At 34.9% G+C, this 23,135-nt stretch overlaps 2 protein-coding genes across 2 annotated transcripts; one reads left to right on the top strand and one right to left on the bottom strand.

Annotated features, from left to right (window-relative positions):
- Nucleotides 1–15,607: 15,607 nt before the first annotated feature.
- On the top strand, nucleotides 15,608–16,326 carry LOC128922890 (uncharacterized). Its single transcript, XM_054235277.1, has 3 exons — nucleotides 15,608–15,823; nucleotides 15,884–16,006; nucleotides 16,081–16,326. The coding sequence occupies exons 1-3, from the start codon at nucleotides 15,791–15,793 to the stop codon at nucleotides 16,324–16,326; spliced, it is 402 nt and encodes a 133-aa protein (XP_054091252.1). The 5' UTR covers nucleotides 15,608–15,790.
- Nucleotides 16,327–16,830: 504 nt separating this feature from the next.
- LOC128922891 (putative nuclease HARBI1) lies at nucleotides 16,831–18,001 on the bottom strand. The gene is made up of 2 exons (XM_054235278.1): nucleotides 17,319–18,001; nucleotides 16,831–17,253 (listed from the first exon to the last, which is right to left on the bottom strand). The coding sequence occupies exons 1-2, from the start codon at nucleotides 17,700–17,702 to the stop codon at nucleotides 16,831–16,833; spliced, it is 807 nt and encodes a 268-aa protein (XP_054091253.1). The 5' UTR covers nucleotides 17,703–18,001.
- Between the last annotated feature and the right edge of the window lie 5,134 nt (nucleotides 18,002–23,135).

Raw genomic sequence — 23,135 nt, forward strand, 5'->3', positions numbered from 1 at the left:
ATTTGTGCCTTCATTTTGTAATTGTTGTGTATTCCGCTTACTGCCTGCCACTAGTGGTAGGCTCCACAGGCAGGCGGTCGCGCAGCGGCTATTAAGTTGCGTTGGCGGTGCGACAGGCATAAAAAATGGAAGCAGTTGCCAACATTGACAGGTACAATGAGAGGGGTATAACGAGGTAATTCGAGTTCGCGAACTCTGTAGAGTAGGTTACCTGAAGTGGGCATGAGGTAATCGCGTCTTTGTCACCACAATACAAGTGCTGCTCATTGTTCCTGGTCACAATAGACACGCAATTTAAATGGCACGAGCGAGTGTGTGCGTTCGCGTCTTCATATCTACATATTTGAAGTATCCCGCTGCTCTTCGAGCGTTCTTGTTGATGCCCTGCGCTATTTGCCCCCTGGAACGCGTTTGCTTCGCATAAATAACGCAAATGCGAGACAAGATTGCATGTAATCGCATATGTTGCGAGGTGAGTGCGTGCGTGCCAGCGTGCTTGAAGTGTTTCTAATGCATAACAACATCAGCATGGATGCTTTCCAATGGCCCAGTGAGCGGCTCATCCAGCCAGCCCATCTGCCAATGCCCTGTAGTTCCGCTTCCAAGCTTAAGAATCAGCGTATATTTTCAGCGCGAAACGGTGTATGCGATTTGTTTTCACATTGCATTGTTCAGCGACTAAGTTATTGCTATGCGTTGTATGTTGTTGTCTGTTTGTTTACAAGGTTGCGGCTGTAACTTCTGCTTTTTTGTCGGTTAGCTGTGTCCGTACGCTGATTGTCTACAGAATTTCAACAATTCCTTGCATTGTCGCGCTTGCAATGCACATACGACACTTTAATATCAATTTGAGTGTATTGAGTATGTTCATAACGTTTCCTTCCAATAGGAAAATGTGGCGATGTTTCAACTTAGAGGCGATCCGAAAATCGGCGATGATAATTCTTTAGTTCAAAGTCGGATATTTATCTAAAATATTTGGGGTATGTACTACTTTGAAGATTTTGGACACACTTTATAAAATTAATTTAACAACTTCGGATGAAAAATTGCTTTTTTCTGCTCTGATTATGAACATCTCAGGTCATTCCACCCTAATCTATAATAATTTGAGTATGCAAAATCGTGGTTTTTCATTTCCTGCTGATCATGTGTATGCATTTAGGGTTTCAGCTAAATACTCGTAAAAAATTTCTTGTAAATTGCTGCGTTAATGAAGCTGAAGCAAAGAGCGTGTTTCGAAGGCATTACAACGGCGCACGTTTCTAGCCAATTTACATGCGTTTACAAGGTAAATACACGAAATTTTAAACGTGGCGAAGAAGATACTCTCACAGGTAGTGGAAACATTAGGAGTAATTAGTGAGAACAAAGTAAAAATTACTTAGTTAATTAAATTACTTGGACGCTCCAATAAAAAAGGTGTTAAGGAGGAAAATCTTGAGTTTATGTTAAGGTTCGATAGGTATCACTAGTATAGTATAGTAATTACACAAGCTACTGGATTTAGCGAATCTTAATTAAAATGATCTTAGCTCTATAAAACGAGAGATTGTTAGAGAAAGGGTATTTAACAATGTGAATGTGTCACAAAGACAAAGAAACAAGTAATCGAAATAAATATATCAGAATCTCCCTTTCTGCTCCATCTTTCAGCAAACAATTATCTGTTCATTCAAGCAACAATCGCCTAACATTAATAAGAAAACGCGAGTATCACCAGCAGCGTCGGCAGGAAGAGGGACAATGTTGTCTTAGCTGTCCGACTGTTTTTATGGATTGGTGGCAATTGCCAATGCGCGGAAGACCACAGGCAGTCCTCCCGCATGCCTAGCTGGAGGCAGCTTACCTTCAAATGTCTCTCTTTCCTATTATCTATGTGAATATTTCCACGTGTCGCGAGTTTATTCAGCGTTTTTTTGTTGTAAATGCCAATATGCAATCGCTTGTGACGAAGCCATTAACTTTTGATGTGTGCATTGCGAATTTTTATTACAATATTAACGCGCGCGCAGACGCACCATCGAGTCTCTTGCGAAACGCCACAACATGAGCGTGTAAAAGGAATGGCGGTGGCACAAAACGCAGCTGCTTTGCTCATTGTCAATAAAATTTAGCGCTAAAATCGGCAATGTGTTGCTCATTTGCTGGCGGGTTCTTCACTTATTCTTTTCTGTGCTCATTTGTCGCGGCATTCAAGTCAAATTAACGCATCCATCTGCGCCTACGACTGATAGGCCTGATTGCCCTTTTGTTGGCGGCGATGTGGCTGTTGTTGACAGATATCATCCACGCTTGTTGGAATATTGGCAAACATTGCCGCGTGGACTCACACACAATTGATTGACAATAAAATGTAAATAATAACAAGTAAGGAAGGGCTAAGTTCGGGTGTAACCGAACATTTTATACTCTCGCAATTTATTGATGTAATTTTATAAAGACAACACAATTCGACCCATATATTCGGCATAAAGTTCAATAGAATAACGAAAATCATCATAAATAGTATATGGGGACTGAGGTAATTCCTAAACCGATTTCACTCGTTTTCACCACCAAGATACAACGTATCGAAGACTATACGCTCACTTAATTTAATATTACTTATAATTAGGTATATGGGATCTGGGGAAAGTTATGACCCGATTTTTACCATTTCAGGTACAGAGAGAAACTGTTATAAGAAAAAAATTCAGAGGGAATGAATTACATAAAAATAACTGAGGGATTTACCTATATTTTCGGTGAAAAATTACCCTAAGGCACTGAGTTCTTCATGTTCGATATCAGGGGCCTTGAAAAGTCATGGTTTGATTTTGACAATTTTTCCACAAGTGATGTCACAGCTCAAATACAGTATTTGTGTAAAGTTTTATTCCGCTAGCTTCATTGGTTCCTTATGAATACATTATAAAGTAAACGAATCAGATGGAATTCAAAATTGGGTTATATGGGAAGTAGACGTAGTTGTGAACCGATTTCGCCCATATTCCACCCGTGTCATCAGGGTATCAAGAAAATGTTATGTACCGAATTTCATTGAAATCGGTCGAATAGTTCTTGAGATATGGTTTTTGACCCATAAGTGGGCGACGCCACGCCCATTTTCCATTTTGTAAAAAAATCTCAGTGCAGCTTTCTTCTGCCTTTTCTTATGTAAAATTTGGTGTTTCTGACGTTTTTCGTTAGGGAGTTAACCCACTTTTCGTAATTTTCAACCTAACCTTTGTATGGGAGGTGGGCGTGGTTATTATCCGATTTCTTTCATTTTTGGACTGTATAAGGAAATGGCTAAAAGAAACGACTGCAGAAAGTTTGGCTTATATAGCTTTATTGGTTTGCGAGTTATATACAAAAAACCTATTTGGGGGCGGGGTCACGCCCACTTTTCCAAAAAAATTACATCCAGATGTGCCCCTCCCTAATGGGATCCTATGTTCCAAATTTCATTTTCATAACTTTATTTATGGCTTAGTTATGACACTGTATAGGTTTTCGGTTTCCTCCATTTTGTGGGCGTGGCAGTGGACCGATTTTGCCCATTTTCGAAAGCAACCTCCTCAGGGTGCCAAGGAACATGTGTTCCAAGTTTCATTAAGATATCTTAATTTTTACTCAAGTTATCGCTTGCACGGACAGACGGACAGACGGACAGACGGACAGACGGACGGACAGACATCCGGATTTCAAATCTACTCGTCATCCTGATCATTTATGTATATATAACCCCATATCTAACTCTTATATTTCTTGGTGACACAAACAACCGTTATGTGAACAAAACTATGATACTCTGTGCAACAGGTTGCGAGAGTATAAAAAATACAAATTGAATGAGGTAAAGAAATATACTTCTGCTTTAGACAGATGGGATGAAAACTGTTTTGAATAAATAAATTTTTGTTTTGTGAGATTTTTGGAGATAACAACTATGAATCAGATATTACTTCGGGCTGATTCGGCAGGAATTCTCTCTAGGGATCACTATATGTACAGAATGCAGTTATAACCCCCTCTTGAGAATAAGAAAATGAGGAATCCGCTGTCAGTTTATTGAAATATAATATCACCTCGAAGTATTCTCCGTTTAATCCTGCAGCCCTTCAACGGATGAACTGTAGTTAGCGAGTTACATGGGTTTGTTTAGAGATATCGCTGCTTCAAAATTCTGAAGTATGAAAGTGTCGTTTCTATAGTTTAGAAAGTTCTATTGATGATCCTAAAATACTATTTCAACAACGTGTGACAAATTATTTTCAGATACAGTATACTCTCGAAAAGTAAATCGATTGGTATTTTGGGTAATTTACTTTTTCGAATATATACACAAATTATCTGTTTTTATAATATTAAATGCATTTTTAAACTTAAAAAATTCATTCATTTATTTGCTTCAATAAAACATACATTTACATACATACATATGTATTAATATAATAATATTTCTGGCCATTTTTGTACGACAATTCAAAAAGTCTGACACCTGATTTGCATCGTTTTTATTTTTAAACCAGTGGATCAAGTAGGAGAGTTTATTTACTAAAAAGACGCGATAAACAAGAGAGTAAGTGTTTTTGCAACATCGTAAAAAACGCTGTTTGCTTCGTTTCGAATTTTTTATCACACTCTCTGAAAAGTAAATTTAAAAAATTACTTTTTCGAGGTGCATGTGTAATCTTAAAGGTGATTAAATTTTCCGCGATTATTTACTTTCTGAGAATTTACTTTTCGAGAGTATACTGTATTATCTAATACAAATTATCATTGGGAATAGCTAAGAACGCGTTAAATCTATACTTGAGGATAATATATAGATAAAACTTAAAAAATAAATCTGAAATTGGAGCAAAAATAAATCTAATGTTATTTCTAAGCAGCTTTAATAATTCTATGTGTAAGCTGAGTCATATAAATACATTTATACAACCATAATTAATATTGTAATTAATTAATTAATTGCTTGAGTGCTATATACTGCCATAAATGAATTATATCAGTAGTTGTCGCCCACTGTTCCTTGAAATATGTACCCACATGCTAATAAATAGAATAGTATATCAAATTCATTCGCACATTCAATAATAATAAATAAAGTGTATATTAAAGTCTTTGAGACTGCCTTTTTGAAAAAATAAATTCTCAAATATTTAAAAAACAAAAATGTATATACTATATATGTATATACATATATTAATTCAATTGACCAATTCAGTAAGTTTATTTTAGTATACATATTTTGTATGAAAAATTTGCTTAAATATCTTTAATGTAGAACTCATATATATACTTTTTAAACTAATGGTAAGTCATTAAAAATATTTTATTATATTTTATTCCTTAACTCTTTTAGTTAAATCGTCATTATTATAGTAAATTAAATATGTTGAAAGCTGGATACCTACCTCAAAACTATTTTTAACTAAACTTCTGAGTTGGATAACCAAATACGATCTTGTTTATTTTAGAGAAAATAGAAAATTGTAACCCTTCGGCATCCCTTGTAAAACAAATTAAACAGAAATCTTTACAGTAAGAGAATTTCTTTAATGAACATAATACATATATCCATACATATGTTTGTATGTTCAGATACATTAAGCTCCAGATTAAATTTTCTCTCAGCAAATTGGTAAGGTAATGAATAGTTTATCAAATTAGTTGCACAATTAAATTTATATTCGTCGGTGTGCTCCCTCCAGTATGCTTCTCTGCTTACAAATGTGCTTAAATAAATATTCCATTATGCCTTTGTTAGTTTCCTTAGAATACCCTTTTCGGCATTTGCATAACTTATGGGCACTCTATACAAAGCTTCGGCTTATAAGCATTTATTGCGGGTAATATACCTTTTCTCAGTTCTCTTTTGTTAGTTCCATCAATTTGGCTCATCATTTTAAGTGGTTTCACCATCATTTGCTGTTTCGTTGAAATTTGTCAGTTGTCATGCCAATCTATTTTTAACCTTTTCTAAAACACACAACGAACATTTGTAAATTATTTATTTATTAATATCTGTTGAGGGGAAGGCTTGTAAGGGTACGTGAAGCAAATCCATTCATAATCGTTGTCTGTGTTTTTCTAAGTACTTTTTTGTTTTCTTTGGGTTGGCAGACGGTAAGCAATGTAAGACCAAGCACAATTATTACCAGGAAAAAATTTCTCGGAATTAAGATATCTCAGGAGGAAAAGAAAGAAATATATAATTTCACTCAGGTGGGGTTTATGCATTTTTATGCAGTATTACAAACTTGCAAGTGGATTTCATTGCGAATTTTAAGTGTAGTAAATATCCAACTAAGTACGCTTCGCCACGCTTCTTTATGCGAGATTCTTGCCTTCTTATCATCAAAAAAATGTATAATCCTTTCAAGTGATACCATTAAGTTGAACAAATGTAATATGAACTAGCTGGAAAAACCAAATGCACCGCCAATGACTTACTTACCACAAGAAGTAACACAGAGGAAACAAAACTGAAATAAAGTAAAAAATATCGAGAAAAAGGAAAATGCAGTGAGGGACCAAAACCAAACCAAAACATATACACTTTGTTAGCTTCTACTCTAGATATACTCGTATATGTTTGTAAACATGCTTTCTAAGCCTACTTTTTCGCCATGTTGCAACGTAGTCGTCTCAGTCTCATTCTAGTCGGCTACTTTCAACAAGTGGAACACAAAAGATTAAAGCACAAAACATGTAAAAAATCTATTTTAGCGGCATATTGTGTTGCAAGATGGTTATGTGCCTCTGCGGTAAGCTGTGTCTGGATGCGATAGGCTTTGAGTGCGCAGTCTTCGTTGCAGTAGCCTAATCCCCGTCGCTTGGAAACCTTTTTTGTACTTTTCCCTCTTTTACAATTATTATGCATGTTGTTGTGTAGATGCTTGTTGGAGCATAATAAGCGGGAGTGGATAGAGCAATGCTCCATTTTTATAGTGTTTTGCAGCCGTTAATGACATAAAAAACAGAAGACATGACACAAGGATGCAAAGGGCGCTTTCGCATTAAAAGGATATTTGAAAATCCAACAAAAACAAAACATTTCATAAAAATTAATTTGAATATAATGGTATATGGTTCATTCCAATTAATTTATGAAGCGTATTCTCCCATATTTAGAATATTATGAATATCAGTAATGACTAGGCTTAATACTCCAAGCGTCATTCCAAATAATGATAGCGAGGGGCAGTCTTTTACTGGATTTTAATAAGCATCCGTTCCTAATACGTAGATCCGACTGCAGTAGGAATAGTGTAAACGACATATATGGATAACTAAGGATGACTGCAAATAATGGAGGACGACTAAATTCTTGATAGGATATTGCATGCTTATATAATTTGAGCTTGAACGCCACAATGTTAATTGACATTTGGAAGAACCTATAAGTCTGCTTTAAAGGATACTTGTTTTTCAAAAGTACCATTTTTCATTGCCGACTCACGACAAATATTACAAAATAGATTTCGAGCAATGATAGTTGACAGTTTTTACATAAGTCCTTCAAAATCTTCTGCCCATTGTATGAAGACTGCGAAACGGCGTTAGACACCCAATTTTTCCTTAGGTTTATTGTGATTTTCGGAGTTCCCACAGATTACCCATTCCCTTGTTGAGGAAACATGCAAAATTTTTATAAAATTTGCAATGAAAGTCTGAACCTTAGTTCAAAGTTATTGTCAAAAGTTGCAAGTTGTGCTACATAAAAACAACAAATTCTATGCAATATATACAAAGCAGAGATGAATTGTGGCAACTGCACAAATAATAATAATAATTTTTATTATAAGAAAACAGAGAAACAACAAAAGGATTCCAGGAAAAGAGTTCGCTGGCTTTCAGAAACATCAAGTAAAGAAAATATAATCGGAACGTTGACATTGTGATATCAGCGTTGTGAAACGCTGCGAGCACACTCACCCAAATAGGGATGTGAGCAAACACAAAACAATTGCAACAAATAGAATCAACGAACATCAACAAAGAGGGCCATGTGTGCCAAAGGGTATGTGGGAGTTTACACAAAAGTGGGACACAAATACAAGTGAAATACATTGGGAACTCGACAACGGGGGTGTATTTGTGTAAAATTTCAGAATGCAGTTTATACCACTTTGATTTGAACGCATGTAACTGTACCGGTGTGTACCTCTTGACAAAATAAACACACTTTCGGAAATTCGCTACAAATTGTTTAAATTTTCATGTTACTCCTGATTTTTAATTTTTTCATCACCCCCATTTTTTCACTTAACCTACATATGTATGTACTATACGAGTATTTGCATGCGCTAAATATTAAATTACATATGAATGGGAGCGAGTGGTTATGTGTATGCTATATTTTGAACCAATTTTACTTAGGGGAAGTTAAGGATATAAATGGAAAGGCTTTCAATTCTAACAAGTCGGTGATGACTTCCAGATTTAATCTAAAGACGCGGTATTGGATATCAATAGTTTGAATTCTCTAGTGACTCTTTAAGTGCAGTTATTAAATGGCTGATATTAAATGTCCTCCAAAACTCTTCAGAAATGAAGTGACTTCTGATGAAAAATTTATTGAATTTGTATTTTAAAAGTGGTAAATAGATAATTAATCGTGAATCATAAAAAGTGGAATATTCAGAATTCTGATGCACTGCAATTATCCACAAAGATAACATTTGTACAAATTTTAAATTTAAGTATTCAACTGGGAAAATGTTTAATTTTTTTTATTTCGCTGGAAATGTGCGCGTATATGAGTGTGCATTTGCATACGCTGGTATTTTAATGGTGCTTTTTAAACAAATGTTTATTATTTTTTTGTATTTTTTGCAAGCCATCTTTTATGCCATTTTCCGACGCAACGCAACGCATGCAATTTTCATTAAGACTACTCAATTGCCAAGCCACCGAACCAAAATGGGCAGGAGCGGTGGCACTTTAAAAACGAAAAAAACTCACATTCGCAGTGCAACTAACCTCAACGCCTTCACCAGCTGTGGCGCAATCAATCGGTGCATTGAATTGATGAAATGTTAAATTGTTAATTACACACAATCCTTGTATGCGCAAATATTAAATTAGCTGGTGGGTGGGAATAAAAATATGCCACATACATCTGTATGCACATACATACATACAAATATCACCATACAGGTATACAACATAGGTATATCAAAGCCGTGCTTGGCATATAAGCGAGCGTTGAATGCTGCCTGATAAATAATTCGTGACAATGTACAATACCGTTAGAGTTTGTGAGTGAGTGAATTGAAATGCATGTGGCAGTCCACGACGAATACTCAGATGTGGGAGCACTTTATGTGTCACATTCCGGATATGTTTCTATACCAGAAACGCATATATAAGTACAAACATTTACAGGATTATAGTTTGGTCATTTATGTTTGAACAGAACGGGCCGTACCTGGTTGATTAACTTTTTCATAAAAATCCCAGATTTGGAAATAAATTTGTTTGACCGTTAATGTCAATCTTTGGTATGAGTTAAATGGCAAAAAATATGTTTACTTTGGCAACGACACTTTCTCGCTGATTCTTATATTGTTCTAAATATTTTTGCACACAGGACCCATCAACAATGAATAAATGGAAAATTTGCGATATTGCTTTTTTGTTACACCGATTAAATGCTTCATTGATGTTCTTTTTTATAGCAATAAACATTTCACAAAGAATCCTAGTTTTCAAAGGTTCAGACTTTAGCGAAGGAGACGAGCAAGTATATAATAAATCATATTTTTTTGAACACAAAGTTTCTTTACATACAAGTTAGGAGTAACTAATTAAGGTTATAACTAAAATTCTTCAGTCGTCGTCTACATTAAGCCACAACACCTTTACAGTTAATTAGTAATACTTCAGTAGTACCAACCACTCGTTTAGGAGATCTACCGCCAATTCATTTGGTTAAAAGCTCGTACTAACCGTCTACAGTTCGTAAGGTATTCATAATAATTATTTTGTATTTATTCTTGATTTTTGAATGCTATTCAAATACAATTTAACCAATTTTTACAGTTTACGCACATTTTCTTCCATAATTTTGTAGTTCCTTCCTTTGACACTTTTATCTAACAATTCATCTTCTTAGTGCATTTTGTAAAAATCCGTATTGATTTTTTTCGTTTTATTCACACTTTCTCATCACAATTTCCAATTTTTTGACTTCGCTTTCACTGCCTTCATTTCCACTTGACATTGATAAATACGTGCAGTGCGTAAACAAACATGATCGCTTTACATAGAAAAGGGCACTAATACAGTGTGTATTAAAGCAACTAGCGTAATAGCAAAATTTTATATTTAAGTTTAATGTTTAATAATTTAAACTAATGGTAACATAACCTCAAACAAATGTATGTGACCTGACCTAACTTAACCTAACCTAGATTGCATATGTATAATTTCGTTGCATGAATTTATTGAGGCTACCAGAATCAGTGTCCGTTATGACCTAACCAGCTCGAATGGCTTCGTCTGCCATTGTCCACCTGCTGAAAAGCTCTTCATCAGCATAGGACACAAAGCCGAAATTAGCAACCGTACAATATTCACCTCAAACGTTTAGGAGCCATCCCCTATTACTGTAAATAGTGTGCGAGTAAAAGGAAACTCACACATTTATATACACAATTGACAAGCCGAACACATTTCTGAGGGCGTGTTCCCATACCCATTTCAAGAGATGAAGATGATATTTACACGTTCCACTACGCTGCATGTAAGCCACACAACAATAATACAATGCTGAACTATAATAGAAGCTGTAAAATCTATATTTCATTGCAGAAGGTATTACTTACTTACATAATATACATAGAGAGCGCGAATACCATACCATACCATACCATACCAATAGGCGCAAAGGTTGTCAAAGCCCATTTAAGGAAGAGAAAGCGTTGTATGACCGCGGCGGACATAAAGTTGTTAAGTAGGATAGATGTAAAATATTACTTTTTTACGTGATAGATGGAATGTTGCTGCAGCTCCAGTTGAATCTACATATCACTAACAGCGTAGAAACCTCAGAGAGAATATTCGTATACTCATGCCACAGCTAAGTAAATTGTCAAAGTTCTGAGCAGCTATCAGTAGTTTAATAGGTTTGTGGTCGTCTTATGCAGCATCAGCTTTTGCGCATTTCCCTACGTAAATTCTGCGTACATTGCTATCCCCCAAAAGCAGCGGGTGGCAGAGTTCTTTCCGAAAAGCTGCTTTGTCCGCAGACACTGCCTTTGAGCTACTTGAAAACGATAACTTTTGATTCTGAAATTAGCTTTCTTGTTTTACTTGAAGATTTATTCACATTCATTAATCTTTCATAGAACTCTATATATGTAGTTTAAAAATAAGTTGAGAATGTTAGACATTTCGCTATGACAATTATTCTTTAATGCTTCAGATCACTTTGCTTGCATTTAGACGACAGATCATAACAATAAACTTTAGCTTTAGATGTGGTAGTCCTCGACAGTTACAAATTCAGTTGATTTCCGATCACGAAGTCCGAGTTATGTAGAATATATTACGAGAGAGTAAAGTAGTTGGTTCGCTTCTTTAAGATAATTAGTTAGTGATAGCCTTCACTGTCTACATCCACAGCTCCCCTAGACTGTTATGAGAACACCTCGACTGAAAACAGGATTGATTGGATGGAATTGAAGAAATTGGGCTTATCATGTCAAACTGTAAGTAGTAAGGTTTGATTGCAGATAAGAGTTCAAGACAATGTAAAGAACCAAATAATTGATTGAGAAACTAAAGTGAACTATATTCTGTTTAGACCGACGTTCAGATTATACTTATATACCACCAAAGTAGTAGGGAAGTATGATATGTGAAAAAATGTCTCTCTTTCTCTCCAAAATCCACATGGAGTTCTAAAAATAATTACTTTTTGCTAAAGTTTTACGAGCAAATCGTGATAATCAGCAACGCCACATCATATCAAAAATATTTCGCTTTTGATATCGTAACCCAACAATTCAGTGGCCTATGATATACAAAAAGTCAAAGCTTCAAAAAAATTAAACAATTCAAATTGCAACAGATATCAATTTCCACCAAATAAACAGTAATAAACTGTTTGGAAAACAAGCGAAATAAGCGCAACGACAATAAAAACTATATTTGACACCACAATCGAGGCCACAGCTAACATCAATGGACAAACAATGCAACAAGTGCGTGAAACTGGCTATTGGAAATTTTTGCAAGCCAAAAAAGCGGAGAATAACACAGCACAGCGACTCGAATAGCAGCAAAAAACCGTTAATATTAGTCGAAATCTGTTAAAAGTTTTATTGCATATCAACTAACTAAAATGGCTAGCCAGTTGACCGAGCTTTTGACGGTTACAATGGAGAAACTGGAGTGGTATAACCGGCTGGGTCTAAATCTACACAGCGGTATTGAATGGGACGCAGTGGCACTTGAACGTTTAAATAGAGTGGTAAGCTGAACTGTGAGGAAACAGTTGAATTGTTTGGTTGGGGAGAATTGAGGGGATCGTTAGAGTATTTGTATAAGCTTGTAGTATGGCTCAACTGACAGACAATGGACGTCAGATGAGATATCGACACTTTGCTTGTGTTCAGCCCACACAGTAGGCAGCTACGAATTGCTTTTTTGCGAAGTCTAAGTGTCCATTTCGGTCGCCTACTTTGTCGTTAGATGTGCTTCGTAACTACCATGAAACGGCATGTAGGCTGACTTAGCGCCCGTTCCAACCGGCTTATTGATTGGCTGGCCGACTTAAACTAACTGCGCAACACAGTAGGCTAATGATTTGGGCTGCTTAGCGGCAATTGCTTTGGTGGCAGTTTGGAGTGTGCCGATTCTGGGGCAAGTTGCTTTTTTGTTGCACTTAAATATTTTTTTTAGTTTTGGCTTTTGATATGGAGTGTGTTTTTCTGACCGGCTTTAGACAACCAACCTACAGTGGTCCGTCCACATTCTGGCCTGTTTTTGCAGAGTCCTCTAGTCTTCTTAACATAACAATAAATGTATTTACAATCAACTATCCAATCTTTCAACTTTATGAGCTTGAACATTTAAGTTGCTTGATTTCGCCCATATGGAGTATAACGCTGTTCTACACACGCTGTCCTCCAGCGAAAAGCATTCAGCTAAATTGCCCAGGAAGGGGCTCATAAAGACATTGGTCATGACTTCTCTGTATGTACTCATATAATTAGCCCCAACTTGGACTTGGCAATGTAAAGTATTTAATGCCGTTATTTGGTGTTGGTTTTCAGCTACTGCTGGTGAATGCCATACGAACAAGTGACAAGCGCTACATGCTGCGAATTATGACAATGTGGATTGAATGTCTTCGTTTTCAGGTTTTTCAATGACATGACATTGAAATCGTAGTATCAAACTGAACTCTATATAACTCGACATACTTTATATAAAACATTAATTATTATTTCCTTGCTCCGCTTCAACTCTATTTCTTGATTTTATCTTGTTAATTGAAACTTTTATATAAATATGGATTCGGTAAGCATAGCATTAGTCGCAAGAATGTGTTTATATAAAAATATACAATGTGAGATAATTAGACTTATTTATAATTTTAAGTATTCCTTGTTATCGCGAACTAATTAAAACTGCTTATAAGAAACTCTTTTAAATGAAATATTTTAAAATGTTTATATACCTTCACCCTGAACCTTCACTTAAGATATATCGACGAGTATATAAGTATATATATATTTATAGGTATGTCCTAGCTTAACTCAATACATCTGTGACTATAATTTATTCTACAAAACACCCCATGTAAAAGCATTAATTACAGCTAATGCGGTTCGGTTCTACAAGCGTCTAATTAGACGTCTGTTTTGTAACAGGTCATATATTTATTTATTTAAATTGCAGTATGTTCCATTGCTCGCATACATTTATGATAGCTTCAGTTATTGACAAGCATTCTTTACGCCTATTCACCATTATTTTTTTATCCTCATACATATGTATATATCAACCTTGCCCGTAGGTTCTTTGCACTTTTCACAGATGGTGGAGTCCCGCGCAGCGCTACTCAATTGCAATTGTTACACTGCGACAAAAAAAATATTCCACGAGAATGAACTAAAATTCTTCTACGGTGCGCCAATAAAATAAGGTATGCCTGAAAGTGCTGGAAAAATATGCACATATTATATTGAGTTAAAGCAGTGAAATGGAGTAGCGGAAAGTAGTGCTGTCTGCCACTGCGGTTGTAATTGTAACAAGACTCCGGAAAAAGTAGGTGTTGTACGAGTAGAGCACGTCCAACTGCTGCATGAGTTAAATTGTAGGTTTGGTCGGTAGCTGCTGCTGGAAAGTATAATAAAATAAAGCTCGGCATGGACATAAAAATGAGTTTGAGTCCTAAAAAGAATGAACTAGTAAACAAGCGGCACACCTAGTGTAATGGCCTAAAAAAAGTGATTTTTGAGAATTTTTTTTTAAAAAACTACTTTATCAATTATTTCAAAATTTTAAGAATATATTTATACATGTTTCAAGAATATACAGTGAAATTAAAAAAAAAAATTAAATATTTTTTAAGTTATAGTCGATCTCCAACGGGTCCTTCACTGCTGCAGAGGTTCCGGCCTTCTCCGTGGATGAAATCTAAAAAAAAATCTCCTTAAACTAGATAATAGTGTCTGTACAATGACCTACGATAAAAAAAATTATAAATTGACAATATGACGGCTTTTTAAAAAAAATAGTCGCATTTTACCCAAAATTTTGGTCGTTTTTGGCCTGCCAAAAATCGATAGGTCATTGTACGGAGAACTATATAAAGAACATGTAAAAAAAAACTAGTGATCGGATCATTTGTTTATGAGTAATCACTGCAGCAAATTCGGAAAATGATGTTTCGAGAAAAACGTGTTTAAAGATAAAATGATCGTATTCACTGTTACCGAGCGGCTGCTCTTTAAATTGCTATAACTCAAAAACTATTTGAGATATCGATTTGAAATTTTAATATGTTATTGTGTAATCTACCGAAATATGAACAATAAAAATTGATTTTTTGATTGATGCCCCTTAAATACAAAAGTAAATACAAATTTAATTCAGAGGTAACGTATAGTGAACCGGCCGGAAGACATATTGCTCAAATTCAGAGTATTCATATTATCCTCAGTATTTAAATTAAATTTTGTTTAATTAGAAACGGGGAAACGGACCGACTATTTTATTGCTGGTTCAACCACATGCATGATGTACTTTATTCAAACGTAGAGCCATTATATTGGGACCATTTATCTTTTATATATTTAAATACGAGCTATTCGTTTATATCGTGGTTACTCCACTAGTGGAATCGCAGTCAACTCAGTTGTATCCAGCATGGCTTTCTTATTTAAATATGGGATTCTTAAAAGAGGCTAAAATGCTAACTTTCCAGATCTTCTTGTCTTTACAACAAGACGATCAGTTTAGCTTATATAGAAAATATCTGAAATTAAACGAAAAGGGAATGTTTATCGTGTTTATGTTCCGACTGTCCGATGATTTCCGGATGCAGCTCTTTTATTTAAGTGAACAAAATCGATTTTCCTTAACAAATTAGTAAGGGTATTCGTTTAAACGTGTAAAAGCCCCGTAAACCTCTTAAACCGTGTATATTTACGAATGCGTAAAAATCTGGCAGCAACTTATATGGAAATTCATTTAAACACATTACGCACCAATGTCAGTGTGTAAAGAACACTTGTAAATTTACGATATTGCAAAAGCAACCCTACCAAACGACCAGCTGATGAATATTATTGTGAAAATTAAAATGGAAAAGGTAAGAATGAAACTCGGAACATAAATTTTATTTAATTGTTGCAATTGTTTTATATTTCAGGATAAAAAGTTAAAGCAAAAGCGTCTACGGCTGAAACCGTCCCATCGCTGGACAGAGTCGCAGTCCCTGCAGCTGTTGCAAGCAGTATCCGACGCAATTAAAGATAGTCCAGAATCTTTTGAGGTAAGGGTTTTAGAAAAGTGAAAATGTTTAGGTACATATGTTTGTTTTAACACGAATTTACGCATATCTTCCAGAAACCGACCTCCCAAAGGTTTTACGAAAAATTGCAGCAAAATACACCGGCACTTCAATCTGTCGTTTGCGTAGCTATGAAAAGCAAAATGAGGTATCTCAAAGCGTTGTACGTTGCCGCGGCAGCCTGGAAAAACAAAACTGGGTCTGGACTACTCGCTAATGGTGACGAGTCAAGCGTATCAGCGCATGTCAACAAAATTTGTCCCAACTTTGACTTACTGGAAGTTATCTTCGGGCAACGCTGATAGTTCGTTAAACCCTTGTGCTGATAGTTCGTTAAACGATACCATCGATTCCTACGACTTGTGTGCGCTCGATTGTGAGGATTTAGTTGACCCAATATTACCTATAAGTATAAGTAGCGATTGCAGTGCCGCCGCCGCGGCAACTTCTACACCACAAAGTTCGTTGGACTTTAGAAGTTCAACAAAAAAACCAAAAAGAAAGAGTGAAGCCCCGTTCAATAAATTGATTTTTATTCAGGAGAAAAGGTTGGAATTAGAAGTTAAGAAAATAGAATTAGAAAAAGAAAAAGAAAAGAATGAGGTCGAGTTGAAAAGAATTGAACTGAATAATCAATTAGAAATGAAAAGAATTGAAACTGAATCAGAAAAAGAAACCAAACTGGAAATTGAAAAACTGAAACTTGCTAGTGAAGAACGCATTAAAATGTTTGAAATAGAGTTAAAGTTAAAATCAAAATAAATGTGAAACTTTAAGAGATTTCACATGGTACTTTTTTCGCAAATTTAAAAGATCTTTATTCTAAAAGGAGTAATAAGGGTCGAAGTTAATTTATATGCACTGTCTGCAGCTAACCACTCTGATCCTGTTAGCATTTCAGTGGCGTTTGTGGATAGCTCGCAATTGTTGTATATCCTAGCGTCGTGAACACTACCGGGATACCCCAATACCATATGACGAATTACTAGTTTGTGGTCACACACACATTGAGCCTTAAGTGAATATATATGCTTGCGAGAAAAATATGCTTCGCAATCTACAGTGGGTTTTTCCGCCAATTTTATCTCCGTTCCATCTACGTAGCCAACACAATGTGGTAGCTCACTGAGTGTTTGAACAACTAAAGCTCTACGCTCTACAGGGTCCGGCCAAAACAGAAACTGAGTTTTCCTTTTAATAATTGCATCAAATACCCTGTTGGTCATGACCTATTGAGAAATTTAAAATACAGCTGAAACACAAATTTTAACCGATACATATGTAAATAGCTCACCTGTATTACTCCACCATCGCTAATACCAAACAAACTAGCAATTTTAGTAATTGTTGCTCCTTCTCCACATGAACCCAGTCGGTACATTACTACAGCCAATTGAATTTGGATAGGAAACTGTTTACATGAACGTGGACCATTGAACACTTCGTCATCCTTTATCAGATCAATGATAAAATCAAATGTGGTTTTGCTGACTCGCACAATTTCTCGAAACCTGTTTTCATCCAAATGCGGTAATACATCTATTAAAAAGTTGGGTGATTTTGGGACAGAATGATGAACAAATGTAGATCCATATCTAAAATATGCAGCAGCTGCCAATGCAAAGCTAAAGTCTTCCATAATTTCATCTTCCTTTTTGCGTTGGATTTCTGAAATCATTTATATATTTATGTATATATGCGCCTTTAAAAAATGTAGCATTGACGCAAAACAATTACCGTCATGTTTTCCAAACAGCTCCAACATTAACAAATCAAATACTAGTGATTTTTCGCAAAGTTGAATAAATTTTGCTTTTTCGCTAACTTTCGGCATTTTAATATTTTGACACCCAAACAGCTGTTTAATACATAAATAAGTGGCATTTACACAAAGAATTTGAAGTGCGTTCATGTAACACACTGCGTATTTGCATAAATTTATGCGATGGGTAACATTACACGTTTAAACGAATACCCTTAGTGTAAATAAGTATCAGTACTCTATCAAACAAAACAATATTTCTAAGAAAATATATTGTGCTGGCCTTTTTTCCTTGTAAATAGGTATAATAACTATATACATACAAAGCTATATATCTGCCTGTCCACCGGTAAATATGTTAGTACGTGATTACAGTCTTCTCACTGCTTACGTTTATTCCAACCGACCGCCCATCTTAGTAGTGTCCTCTGCAGAAGCACACTCATAAAACTTCTTCGGTGCTCTGCATAGTGCATATCTTCTTGTTGGTTACACACTTTACGCTGAGTTCAGTTGCCTTAATGTTGTTGTTGTTGTTTGGATCTCAGTCATTGCCTTGTTGACTTTGGCTATTAACCTGTATCGTAAAGTGTAATAGCGAAGGCAACAAAAGTGATAAATACTGGAGTAGTGCTAGTTTTCAACAACAGCAGGGGTGTACTTAAATGTTGTTAATAAGTGATATGCAATCAACGATTACGAATACCAAGGAAAAGGGGGGTCGGATTAAAAATAGTTGGATATTAACATGGATGCTAGTTTGGTTAGACTTAAAACATTTCTTTCGAATGTTTAAAGATTAAAATTATAAAGAATCCTGCGAAATTCGAATGAATTTGCAATCAGTGAGATTATAAGGAGTTAGTAGGAGGCAGATGAAGGAAGTCTGACCGCTATTTTTTCCAAAGCGCATAAAAATCCGAGTCCATCCTTACGGTGACCAATTGTAAAATTAATCTTGTGTCTCAGTAAGATATTTATGCTCACTTGGGAGCGCAGCGTTTAGTGACTCTGTCGCCTTATTTTTTCATGTTTCAAACAAACTCATTCATGCAAACTCTTTTAACATTTTAATGTTGAAAATTGTTTATTTCACTCTGTTAATCCGTTACAATGGTGACCAATTGTAAAATTAATCTTGTGTCTCAGTAAGATATTTATGCTCACTTGGGAGCGCAGCGTTTAGTGACTCTGTCGCCTTATTTTTTCATGTTTCAAACAAACTCATTCATGCAAACTCTTTTAACATTTTAATGTTGAAAATTGTTTATTTCACTCTGTTAATCCGTGCTTATTGTATTCTCATTTGTTTACGCGGGATATTGTGGCAAACTCGTCACGGGTTTTTCCACTCTTCCATTGCCCACTTGTTCAGTTCCCCGGAATAATAGCATTTGTTGAGTTTATTTTTCCACTAACAAAATGATCATTACGCTAAATCTATTTATTACAGCTGTTCGTAAGCTCTAACCAGCGGCAAGGATAACAATGTTATTGTATTACTATTATTTTATTTGACTTTATTCCTTTTTATGGCGTTTTTCAGCCCATGAATGCGGCGTATGATGGTTGGTCTGTGGAATGTCGGTAGTGTCCTATTAGTATAAACATTTATTCATCCATAAACTCAGTGTTCATTTGTTCACTTGGCGTTTTTGTGCCTTCACTCGCTGTTCGTTTTATGTTCGCCATTTGTTTTGTATAATTTATTTATGGCATCGTTGTTTCTTTTTGGCTTTAATATTTATATCTATGTTTAGTATAAGTTTAAAATCCGAGATTTAAATCAGACTTCTTGATTATTTTGCTTTTTTCGTCTTCGAATCAAATAAAGTCTTTCTTCGATTAGCCACAATTTAGAGACGGCGAGAAAATTTAAAAACTAATTTAAATGGAATGACATAATCGAAGAGAGATATAATTGAGAGTTGTATTTTCAATTAAAAAATATATCCCGGTACCATTTTGTTTTCGGATGAAACTTTTTTCACAAAAGCGTAGAACCCATATTTTTTTTAAATATGTGTTGGTATTGAAGTCAAAATGATGTCTATGTGCTTTGGAAGGTGCGTTAGTCTATTAGCTAACAGACATTATAATAGCTGGATGTATGTGTTAGTAAAACCGCAAAGTCTTAAATTGAGTTGGGTTTTGCTAGCTGTTTCTAGCGGGCACGAGAAGTGCGAAGTAGTACGTGCTTGTGGCTTGTGAAGCTTATGCTTGCGCCATTGTTTTTACTATTCTTTTTGCGTCCTAGAAACGGCATTTGCAGAATAAAGTGCATTATGTTACACAGATGAGTGTAAAAGAAACGCAAATGGCTCACTCACACACACGCAGTAAGATTTTTTAGTTCCAAAGGGAAGTAACTGCGTGTTGCTGTCATAAAACAAACAACATGTTGCATGCAACAATGTTGCTTATATTCTCAGTCAAAGGAAATATGCAAAAATAAGGAAGAATACAGCTGGAGAAAGCAGTTTCACAAATTTCTTATGTCGTATGGAAAAACGGTGGCATGGCAAAAATGATTTCTTTCGCATCAGTGCCTTAAGTGTAGTATACATTTGCAATCCTTGTAAATATTTTGTAATGGAAAGCAATTTTCTCAAAGCTAAATTAAATTGTCATTTATTCGCACACTTGTACCGAGCATATGTGACGTACAATAATAAAGTATTTTTTTACTGCAAGAAAGAAAATTGCTTTAGTAGTATACAAAAAGTGGAAACGAGTTGTAAATATTTGCCTTGAGAACACAAGGAGAGTGCAAAAGTGTTAAAATAAATGGGGGAATGGAAGAGTATACAAACATTGATGAAAAACTCAATGCTCTAAGTACTACTGCTTATTCAAGTAATACTCATACTCATAGTACAACTCTTTATTCAATGTGCTAGTCTTCTTCCTGAAAACAGTACTCGTTGTGTCTTCAATGTGCTACTTAGTACACAAATTATTACTCAAATAATTATTAATTTTTCAAGAAAAATTATGGAAGAGAACTGAAAAACTGTTCATAAATATCTAGCCAATATAAAGTTTCGGTACGTCATCTAGATAATTTTTTAATGACAGAAATCGATTATTTGCAGTATTTTCGTGTATTATAATTAACAATTTATTATATATAAGGCATTCCACATACTTTTAAATTAGGTTTAATAAAATCAGCCAAATTATTAAAGCCGCCATATTTTCCGTCTTAGCTTAATTCACTGTGCCCACTACTACATATATCTTAAAGGAATATTAACACCACACATAACTGCAAATGCTTTCTTTGTTTGCGGTAAAACTATAGCGATCTTCATTTTTTCTGCATTTTTCACATTTCTTTTTCTTTCCCTGCTTTGCTCTTTTCTTTTCATTTACTCTTATTATTCTTTTCTTTGCACGATATACTGCAAGAATGGCATCTTAAAGATACACATATATTGTATATGTGTAAGTTTTGAGTGTATGCATTTCTGTTGCATATCTCAGCAGACGTGATGATGCATGTGAAAAATCCCCTCGTACTATTCATATGTTTCTATGCGTGACAATATACTTATGAAATTTAAATTCTCTAATATTTATTTTTTCGGAACAATTTACAAAAACATTTTCGTCCTCATAATGCATCCTTGATTTTTTACTTTATCGTACACGTTATTTGAATCTATTACTTATAAAACTTGACTTATTTAAAACTACACATTTTTGCTTTCAAACAAAAACAATTGAAAATACACTCACCGCGACTTTCGTCGGCAGAAAACCATTTATAAAATGACAATGATTGCAGTTAGGACGAATATCACATTGATGCGATGGCACAGTAAACTGCTTAAAAAATTTAAAAATCAAGAAAAGCGTGGTAGTAGGACATTAATATAATTATCAAGAGCATTTTGCGCTAGAAGTAGATCGGCAAAGCTGTTGTTATCGAAGCGTTACGCAGAGAACCGAGGTCCCAAAGAATTTTTAATTTACATGGACTCATCAAAACAAACAATTTAAACAAAGATTTCTTTCATTTTTACCATTTTCAATTGCAATATTAATTATCGTTCCTTACTGGATTTCTTTAAAATACAAATAGAGCTAAGACATAGCGATATTAATATATAATACGTCTCACATTTATTTGACAGAATAGCACAGATTCTCAAATCTTTTTGTATGTGCTGCACCCTTCTATATTTTGCACGTATCGTAGTTGTAGTTAGTTGGGTTAAACGACGATAACTGGTAATCCATGTGCTGAACTTAACCTAAAATTAGCTTTATATTGTGCGTTATCGAACAATTGTTATTGGTTGATTGACGTAATAAATGTTTGTTTGTGAGACGATAGGAAAATGGTAAAAAGACATAGAATATTAAAACATTCCCAAAATAACCACACAATCATCAATTGGTGAATAGTTGCTCATACGCCCTGTACATCTTATTTGCATATTGCCGTAATAAAGAGGAAAAAACATTGAATTGACCCTAGTATTTGTTATTCGTATACTATTTGTTGTCGATGCCATTTGCTTGAATGCTTTTTCTGGTTTGGTTTTTGTTTCACCTGTAACAAAATGAATGTTGTGTGAAGCGTTGTGATACACTTTATTGCTTTGAAATTTTTGCAGGACTAAGAGTTGATAGCAATTTGTTAACCACAGTGTACTTGACAATCGAATAATAAGAGATTATTTAGCAGAGGAAGGCGTTTTCCACAAAAAATTAAAATTTAGTTGAAAATATATAATATTCTGCGGTCATATTTAGATACCAGAATTATTTACAATATTCATATAATGGCGGGCTTATTAAAACATCTTCATTCTCATGTAAAGTGCAAAGTATTAAACATTGTACTCTGATCTATGGCGCCTGCTACACGTTCAGTATTTATCGTGATATTTCCTGTATCGCGATATTTATTGAACGTTTAGCATGCAATATTGATGGATCACGATCCATATCACAAAATATTTAAATATTTTAAAATCCAGACCGCGGATCGTGGATCGCGAGATAAATATTGAATGTGTTGCATATTTTGTGATTTAGAAGTCCGTATTGGTGAAATACAACAGTGCCAAAATTTTAAAATGAACTTTATTCTAATAAATGAACATTAATTATACTGTTTGCAATAGAATCTTTGCCAGAGCTATGCAACTCATCTGCCAAAGGTTTTTTGATAACGTCCAAATATTGGTTACATATAATGAATTGCTGTGGGAGCAAAAACAATAGCCAAACATGATTTTCTTAGGGTTTCTTCCGAAATTTTATGAAAAAATTTACAAAAAATAAACAAATAAATTTTTAAAATATTTTTTCTTATGAAAACACTAACAACATCGT

Source organism: Zeugodacus cucurbitae, chromosome 6 (assembly GCF_028554725.1).
Source record: "Zeugodacus cucurbitae isolate PBARC_wt_2022May chromosome 6, idZeuCucr1.2, whole genome shotgun sequence".
NCBI lineage: Eukaryota > Metazoa > Arthropoda > Insecta > Diptera > Tephritidae > Zeugodacus > Zeugodacus cucurbitae.

What these genes read in the sequence shown, in the direction of transcription:
- LOC128922891 (XM_054235278.1), bottom strand. Translation starts at nt 17,702, where the DNA reads ATGATTTCAGAAATCCAACGCAAAAAGGAAGATGAAATTATGGAAGAC. An exon ending in GCGATGGTGGAGTAATACAG is followed by an intron (nt 17,254 to 17,318) that starts GTGAGCTATTTA and finishes ATTTCTCAATAG; the next exon opens with GTCATGACCAACAGGGTATT.
- LOC128922890 (XM_054235277.1), top strand. Translation starts at nt 15,791, where the DNA reads ATGAATATTATTGTGAAAATTAAAATGGAAAAG. An exon ending in TGAAAATTAAAATGGAAAAG is followed by an intron (nt 15,824 to 15,883) that starts GTAAGAATGAAA and finishes TTTATATTTCAG; the next exon opens with GATAAAAAGTTAAAGCAAAA. An exon ending in ATAGTCCAGAATCTTTTGAG is followed by an intron (nt 16,007 to 16,080) that starts GTAAGGGTTTTA and finishes CATATCTTCCAG; the next exon opens with AAACCGACCTCCCAAAGGTT.